Source organism: Mus caroli, chromosome 16 (assembly GCF_900094665.2).
Source record: "Mus caroli chromosome 16, CAROLI_EIJ_v1.1, whole genome shotgun sequence".
NCBI classification, from domain to species: domain Eukaryota; kingdom Metazoa; phylum Chordata; class Mammalia; order Rodentia; family Muridae; genus Mus; species Mus caroli.
The window spans coordinates 10,429,343-10,437,600 of record NC_034585.1 but is presented as its reverse complement, the minus strand read 5'-3'; the positions used below and the strand labels follow the sequence as shown (position 1 = coordinate 10,437,600).

Genomic DNA, 8,258 nt, shown 5'->3' with positions numbered 1-8,258 from the left:
AAATTAATTGCTTAGAAATTTAAGAATGAATTATAAAGTTGACCTTATACATTCACAAGATAAACTCAGAATTCAGTGCTTCACATCTCAAAATTTGTCATGTATGCCAGTGGAAGCAACAGAACCATGGGGGCAATTTTCAGGTGAGATTGCTTAAATTTCTTAAGACATTCATAGTTTTAAATTTTTTATCTTTGTGGTTTTAACAGAAATTTGCTGGTTTTTCCAGTCTAGTCTTGAACTCCTGGGCTGAGATGATCCTCCTCCATTAACCTTCTGAATAGACAGGCACACACCTCCATGTGTGGTTATTTGCATAACTCTGAACCCTGAAGGCTCTGGCTGAGATGAGGCAAACTGAATAAAGGTGAAAGACTAGTTGAGAATTTTGTGTCCATTTTAAAGTGTAAAGATAAAGAATTTTAAAGCACTGAATTATAAAAGACTACTATTAGGATCCTGGGATGCAGCCAGTGGCAGAGCACTTGTTTGTGCAGGATCCTGGTTCCACTCGAGTACCACATATACACACAAAGCCAGGCATGGTGGCTCATGTCTGTAATCCAAATATTTAGAATGCAGAGGCAGGAGGGTTGCTACAAACTGTGTAGACTGGTCTAGTGTGGATTAGAGTTCTTCCTTAGAGAGGAAAGAAATGATTAGTTTTCTAGAATTTTCATTTGCTGTAATTCATTCAGAAACCAATTATTTTATTTCATATATCCAGGAATAAGGGCATTTGGTCAACTGTATCTTCTCAAAGCTAGAAGACATCAATTTTAAAAACCTGCACTTGGATATATATAATATAAAAGCAGAAGAGTAAGACATGATGGTTCATGCCTGTAATCTCAGCACTTGGAGAGCTGAGGCCCTGCTGGGGTATCTAGTGAGTTCCAAGGCAGCCTGAGATCCTTCTTTAAAAAAAAAATAGACAGTATCAATAAAGTATTCTGTACAGAATATATCCAACACTATTCCTCCTTTGAAGATTAAAAACATCTACTTACAGAATTTTAATGTTGGCATAATAATACATTATTATAAATTATCTGGGTTATTATAAATTTCTGATTATTCAACCTTCTTGACTGAATTTTATATGCATAGAAATTTACTATAAGAACAAAAGACAATCAGATTCCACAGTGTGTAGGAAACAGCCTGAGAGTTTAGGCTAGAAATACAATCTAAACTGGAGTTTTTTAAAAAAAAATTCAATTGGCCATATATTAGAATAGAAATATTAATACTTCTAAAATGTCACATGTCACTGTTGTTGTTTTTAACCAAAGCATTAAAGATGTGAAAATACCAGAGAATAAGACTTTCAGACTGGAATGACTGGGAAAGGTTTGGATAAAAGTTAAAATAATCATTGATAATTTCAAATCAAGTGGGCCTATGGAATGTCCTCATGATGGAGCCCGTAACTGGTCAGTGAAGCAGGCCTGCTGCCGGTGATTGAGACCGATGAAGAAACAGAACTGAGTCCTAGGAAGGAAGTCCAGACCCGTCACTTCTCTGGGGACTTATCACTCGCCTCCTTCCTGCGAAGGAAGATGAATAAGGACTGCACTGTACCATCGCCGCTCTGCTGTGAAAAGCATAGGAAGGTGGCCCAGAGAAAGCCACAGAGTCCTGTATACGCTGTCCTCCAGTGCACAGGGACAAGGCTGAAGTTGGTCAGCTGAAATGCAGACAGAGTCCGTTAGGAAGACACAGGCAACAGAAACTTTGGTTTTTACTCCACACTAGGGACTGCACTCAGGCCCCAGCACTTACTAGGTGAATGCTCTACTACTGTACCCAGGCCCAACCCCAGAGCCTCCACGCTTGGCACTCACCTGCACAAAGGGCCAGTACATGAGACCGCTCTGAAATGAAGGAAAGCCTGGTTAGAATGCTGTACAGGGACAGAAAGCAAACACACAGTCCATTCTGGAAGAGAGGAAGAAATGCCAGCAGGGTAGGGGGCCCGGCTAGGACTGGATGGCACCCAGAGCACATTAAATGCTTGAAGCCTTGAGAGAGCAAGAGACTTGAAGGTGCAGTTTGTAAGCTAATGCTTACTGGTTATAATCAAAAGTGCAGAATGAAAAGTCAGTCAGAGATACTGGAAGAAATCCGCACTTTAAAAATAATCACATACATTTATACGTTATAATTTCCAAATGAGTATCAGCATATAATATACATGATACATTTATTATCACGGAATTCTTTAAAGTCTATTTCAAACAAAAAAAATTTTTTTTGAGACAGGATATCACTGTGTGTCATTGGTTGACCTGAAGCTTTGGTTACCATGCAGATCAGGCTGGCTTAGAATTCACAGCGATCTACCTGCCTCTGTCTCCCCACTGCTGAGACGAAAGGCATATGCCACTATGCCTGGCTCATCCAAACAATTCTTTATGGGACAACATGCAAACAATACATCTAAGCTATCTCTTGGTACAGAACAAGATAGGCTGATATTACAATCTTCTTACATTTATTTAGTGTGCGTGTGTGTGAGCTCGCGCGCGCATGTGTGTGTATGTGTGTGTGTGTGTGTATGTGTGTGTGCCGCATGTGTGTGTGTGTTTGTGTGTGCGCATGTGTGTGCATGTGCGTGTGTCAGAAGATACTTACAGGAGTCTTTGAGACTGAACTCAGGACCTCAGGCCTGGTGGCAAGCACCTTTACCCACTGAGCCATCTTGCCAACCTCTTAATTTTTAAAATCGTTTTACTTTTATTTACTTTCTTTTGCAACTGGGTCTTGCTCTACAGCTCAGTTTAGTTTCAAACTCATGGCAGTCTTCCTACTTCAGCCTCCTGGTATGAGCCACCATGCTCTAAGAAGTAACTTAAAAAAAAAAATACATGAGCCAGGCATGGTGTTGTGTCTTTAATCCTAGTACTTGGAAGGTAGTATATACGAAAGACAGGAGATGCTGCAGGGACACAGAAATCAACTTGAAGCACTTCTGGAATGCTTGAGAATACCAAAAATAATTAAACATAGTAACGAATTATAAAGCACTAGGAGAAAAAGAACCCAGAGTACATACCCAGATAAAGATGTAGCTGTGAGTGAAAAACAAGCCCATGCTCACAGTACAGTGCTGAGCAGCACCTGGCGAGCACCAGTGCTGGGGAGACTCACCACCCAACACCCAGCACGGCAGTCGGTTCAGGCAGAATCACCCTCATTCCACTAAATAAATACTGTTACTAATTTTAAAAAGCTAGGGAGCTGGGCACCATGACATAAGTCTGTTGTCAGCTCCTGGGAGGTGGAGGCAGTTCAAGGCCAGCTTGGATTATGTGAAACCCTATCTCAAAGCAAGCAAACACAGGGCAAGCATGGAATTCAATGGTAAAATTCTTGCCTGGTTTTAGGTATAGGTTCAATCTTCACTGGGGGGGTGGGGGGGGTGGGGAAGAGTTGTATTAAACCTTTTTTTAAAAAATCACATTCATTTAGCGCGCGCGCGTGTGTGTGTGTGTGTGTGTGTGTGTGTGTGTCTGTCTGTCTGTCTGTCTGTCTATGCACTCACATGATAGCAAGTTCATGCACATGTGCAGGCAGGCCACAGGAAGTATGTGGAGTTCAGGAACAACTGTGAGAGTCAGTTCTCTCTTCCCACCACGTAGACCACAGTGAAGGAAGTCAGGGCCTCAGGCCTGGCAGCAAACTCCTTTACCCTCTAGGCCTTCTTGCCAGACCCTCAAGGAAGTATCCTTTAATGTTTAAAATAGTTAAAAGATATGATTATATTTTCAGAAGCCTGTCTTACCTTATACGTATTAAAGAATTTCTGCTTCAGGTCCAAAAATATGTCATCCTTCCCCTGGAGAATGCTCATACCTGTTAACAGGGACACACCCAAAGGATTTTAGAAGTAGGAATAATTACTGTATAATTGTGTGTGTTCAAGTTTCACATTCCAACCTCATCCAAGTATATCAAATTCCAATCATTTACATGTTGCTGTTGACCCAGTAGGAAAACAAGAATATCTCTATTTTAAAACTAATGTTTAGAGGAACCCCAAGTAGGAAATGAGACCAGCCAGGCATAAAAGGCACAGCAGGATGATTCTTTATCTAAACGAAGAAGCCACAAAATGCAAGTTAACACTAGCACTGGCAAATGAGGTTGTTAATGACTTCCTTGTTTGTTTGTTTAACATTGATTGATTGATTGATTGATTGATTGACTGATGGTGTGTGCTTGCACTTGCCACTGCCCGAGTGTGAAGGTCGGAGAGCAACTTGCTGGGATCAGTTCTCTCTTTCCACTGTATATGTTCCAAGGGTCATCTCAGGTTGTCAGGCTTGCCAGCAAGTGCCTTTACAAGCTGAGCCATCTTCCTGTCTCCTTATTTGTTTTTTTTTAAGTATTTAAAAAATGTTTTAGATTTGTTTATGTTATGTATTTGAGTGGTTTTGCATATGTGCGCACACACACACATATATATATATATACATACATATATATATATATATATATACACACACACAAACACACACACACACATATATATGTGTGTGTATGTGTGTGTGTATGCACCACAGTGTTGTGGATGGTTGTGAGCTGCTGGGAATTGAACCGTGTTCTTTTACAAGAACAAATGTTCTTAACTATGGAGCTATCTCCCCAACACTTCCCCCCCCCCATATAACTTTAGTTGTCTTGGAACTCACTATGTAAACCAGGCTAGCCTCAGACTCACAGAGATCCTCTGTCCCTGCCTCCCACTGTGCCCAGCTCCATGCTGCTGGGGGTGGAGCTCAGTTGCTTTAGCACTCTGCCAACTAAGCTGCAGCCCCGCTCCCAATTTTGAAAAAAAAGAAAAGAAAACTTTTTCCTTTTTCTTCTTCCTTTCTTTTGTTCTTTTCCTTGTTTTCTTTCTTATTTGTGCTGAGATTAAACCCAGGGCCCAAGCATGGTAAACCCACCCTGAGCTACACTACCAACCTCCCACACTAACCTCATTCCTTTAAAAAAAGAACGGATCCTGAACATTCTCGCAACTACGCATGTCCTGTCAGTGTATTCTAACCAGAGTCTGCCACCCAAGAAACAGAGCCAAAGCCTTACTTATAAAAGACAGTGGAAACAGTCTCTCATAGCCCTGACTGCGGTGTGGGCGGGGCACAGGGTACGTGTTATTAGTCAACTGCAGGAGATCCTTAGAACAAGACTGAAAACAAACCTGAGAAAATACTGTAAGCAGTACTCTGATGGGCTTACCCAGGTAAATGCTAAACACTTATATGTATCACCTCATTTGACCCTCCTAACACTTTCCTGAGATGAGAAGAGTTCATAAAAGGAGGAAAAGACAGCTAGCTAGTCATAGCGGTCCTACAAAATTAGCACTCAAACGGCTGAAGCAGGAGGAGCATGGTGAGTTCAAGGCCAGACTGCACTACACAGCATGACTTTGTCTAAAAATAAAGTGTTCAGGGAGGCTAACAGCAAGAACCTGACCAGGTGACCCATTCTTTAATCCATCATTTCCCAAGGCAGATCTGACACAGGGCAACATTTGACTATCAGTTTTCAAGTAGCACCTTAAACTTTCAGTTCACACACCCATGTTCCCCTTCAAGAAGCAGAGGAGACTGGACCAGAAATCTGACAGTGAGACACAGCAAAAATCTGGACAGGTGATATATGAGAAGGCCTCAGGCCTTCATCCTAGGCATCCCCCACTCCCTGGGACAGCACTGTTATCTAATCATACACACAATCACTATGCATACCACGATGAAGAACATGGCTAAAAGGCTGGATCATGCTGTCTTCTGGTGAACTTCCAAGCCCTCCATGCCTGTGTTCTCATTATCTGACATGGGAATTGTGAGAGTATCCACCAAGTGGTAGCTCAAAGATTAAATCGGAATCTAGCCCATCACGTCTTAAGTCCTGGCTCCTAAACCCCTTATCACTGCACCAAGCTACAGTAAGTCCTGGGATGTGTTTGCAAAGCTGGCTGGGAGATCACTCAAGAGAACAAGGCACAGAGCTTGGGCAAATCAGAAAAAGCCTCTTGCTCTCTGGTTGTCTATAAGGTCTTCACTGACCTTAGCCATGGCATTAGCTGAGACTATAACGGGCCACCAGGTCTTTGATGTTTCCTGTGGGTTATAGAAGGAAAGGAAGTTAATACAAACTCCCTATAATACCTCCCAGAGGAGGGTAAGTTTCTTCTAGATGGTTTGCCTACCTTTATTCGGTTTTAGAAGACATTAACAAGCTGAGCCTGGTGGGGTGAGATTGTCATCCCAACAACTTGGGAGACTTAAGTGGGAGAATCACAAATTCAAGGTCAGCCTGAGCAACTTAGTGAGCCCCTGTTTCAGAATTAAAAACAAACTAAAGACTGCAAATATAGTTCAGTTGGCACAGCTTGAGGCTGGAGGGAGGCTTTAGGCTCAGTTGCTGGTGATCTACCATCCCCAATGCCAAGGTCAGGTCCAGTCCCTGGAGAAGACTCTCCAAACACGGAGTGGCCCTCCCCAGCTGCCACTGCCTTTTAGGATATAGAAATTGCTAAGGAGACAAAAACCAAGAGACCCTTTGTTGTTCTCAGTAAACCAGGCAGAAAAGATTCCCAAAGCCAGCTCATCCAGCCCGGCTTGAAAACAGCTTCCTCATAGGTTCACCACCCCCTCCCATTCTCTGTGTGACCCCACCCCAAGGAAATCTTGTTGCTCAAGCAAGACTAAGACCCTGGAAATGACTTTTCTATAATCGCATGTTTTACCCACTCTGCCCCAGAGTCACCACTGATCCCATCACTTTTGGGTTAATGTGCTGGCTGCAGAGCCTCAGGTGTGGCTTTTTCTAGAACAGGTGGAGTCTAGGGATGCAGCTGCTATGGGGCTAAGCTAGGGTCTCTTGAAGATGCTTCTTTCTGGAGGAAAAGAGACCTCTCCCCCCTGAACTCTGTCAACCTCAGCCTCTCAGCTCGGACACTAACCCTCTGAATCCCTCGCACTTGGCATCTCCAGTTCCCTGGCCAGCGGTCCCCAAATTCTTCCTCCCGGAAACCTCAAGTCCTCCAACGTCCAGACCTCCGATCGCTGCTTCAGAACTTCCTTTTAGCCTTAATTCCCGGGCCGCAGAGTTGTCACCTCCTGCCTTAGCCCCAGTGGCTTTGGATCTCCGGTCTCCCCGTTCCCCGCCCCCACCCCCACCCCCACTCCCGAGCCTCCTGCCTGGCCTCCAGTGCCCGGCCCTGGCCCCTCACCGACGTAGAAGGCAGAGAGGGCTATCGGCCCTCCGACAGTCTGATCGCATAGCACCTTGGCCAGGACCGTGCGCGGCGCGCGGCCTGGCAGCGCGCGCTCCAGTAGGCGCAGCCACATGTAGTTGAAGTTTCCGTGGAAGGTCACGGCCAGAGTGGCCACGCGACGCGTCTGGCGCCAGTCGGCTGGGCCTCCCCGCAGTCGCTGCTGCAGGGCATCACCCGCCGAGAAGAGCCCGGCGTAGAGCAGCACGTTAGTGGGCCACGGATAGCGCCGTGCTGCCCGTGGAAACGCACGCCACCAGCTCGCCATACCTGCCCCGGGTGCCCTCAGCGCCTGTACACCTGACTGCATTTCAGGCGCCAGAGCGATTGGACCTCCCTCTGCACACCCAACCCGCTCGTCCAATCCAGTGACAGCTGGCCACCGAGAGGGCGGAGCTTCTGTGGTGATGTACAGCGTCCACAGGGATGTGACAATTTCCATGAAATCTCCAGGAGGAGAGACACTCAGAAAACAGAGAGACTTTGCACACAATACATCATCTTACTGGGTCACTATAGGCCGATGTCGGAAGAATGAACTACTGCTGGGTGTGCCTATTCTGCCCTCCAGCTTGTGTCTCCGTGACCCCTGACATCCCAAAACAGGCTTGGAGACCCATGGTGTCAGTTCCAGAGGCAAGAGTGAGCATTTGGGGAGCAGGTAGAAGCTCTGACCTTGTGCAACTCATTTTCCCCATGTCTTTTTCTGCCTTACCCCCCTTCTGTGATAGCCAGCCTCTCTCTTCCAACACTCCCCTCTGCCTCGTTTGTTCACTGTATGTTTTTATTTCTTTTTAAAAAAAAATCTAGTACCTTTAAAAAGATATTTTCTTCTATTTATTTTTAAATAGAATTCATTGAATTTTACTTTATGTGTATAGGTGTTTTGTCTGTATATCACTTACCATACTAAGTGCCCACAAATTTACATACCATCATTAGCTGCCATGTGAGTGCTGGGAAT

General features: G+C 44.7%; 1 protein-coding gene across 3 annotated transcripts; it reads right to left on the bottom strand.

Moving 5' to 3' along the window:
* Positions 1-673: 673 nt before the first annotated feature.
* Mpv17l (MPV17 mitochondrial inner membrane protein like) lies at positions 674-7,636 on the bottom strand. 3 transcript variants are annotated; one of them, XM_021184942.2, is made up of 5 exons: positions 7,253-7,289; positions 6,084-6,137; positions 3,788-3,858; positions 1,848-1,877; positions 680-1,690 (listed from the first exon to the last, which is right to left on the bottom strand). In XM_021184942.2, the coding sequence occupies exons 3-5, from the start codon at positions 3,854-3,856 to the stop codon at positions 1,517-1,519; spliced, it is 273 nt and encodes a 90-aa protein (XP_021040601.1). In that variant the 5' UTR covers positions 3,857-3,858; positions 6,084-6,137; positions 7,253-7,289; the 3' UTR covers positions 680-1,516. The 3 variants fall into 3 exon arrangements, with proteins under 3 accessions (XP_021040599.1, XP_021040601.1, XP_021040600.1); XM_021184940.2 differs by lacking the exon at positions 6,084-6,137 and having other exon boundaries at positions 674-1,690; positions 7,253-7,620; XM_021184941.2 differs by lacking the exons at positions 6,084-6,137; positions 7,253-7,289 and adding an exon at positions 7,565-7,636.
* Positions 7,637-8,258: the final 622 nt, after the last annotated feature.

What these genes read in the sequence shown, in the direction of transcription:
- Mpv17l (XM_021184940.2), bottom strand. Translation starts at nt 7,604, where the DNA reads ATGCAGTCAGGTGTACAGGCGCTGAGGGCACCCGGGGCAGGTATGGCG. An exon ending in CCTCTCTGCCTTCTACGTCG is followed by an intron (nt 3,859 to 7,252) that starts GTGAGGGGCCAG and finishes CCCTGTTAACAG; the next exon opens with GTATGAGCATTCTCCAGGGG. An exon ending in TGTACTGGCCCTTTGTGCAG is followed by an intron (nt 1,691 to 1,847) that starts GTGAGTGCCAAG and finishes TCTGCATTTCAG; the next exon opens with CTGACCAACTTCAGCCTTGT.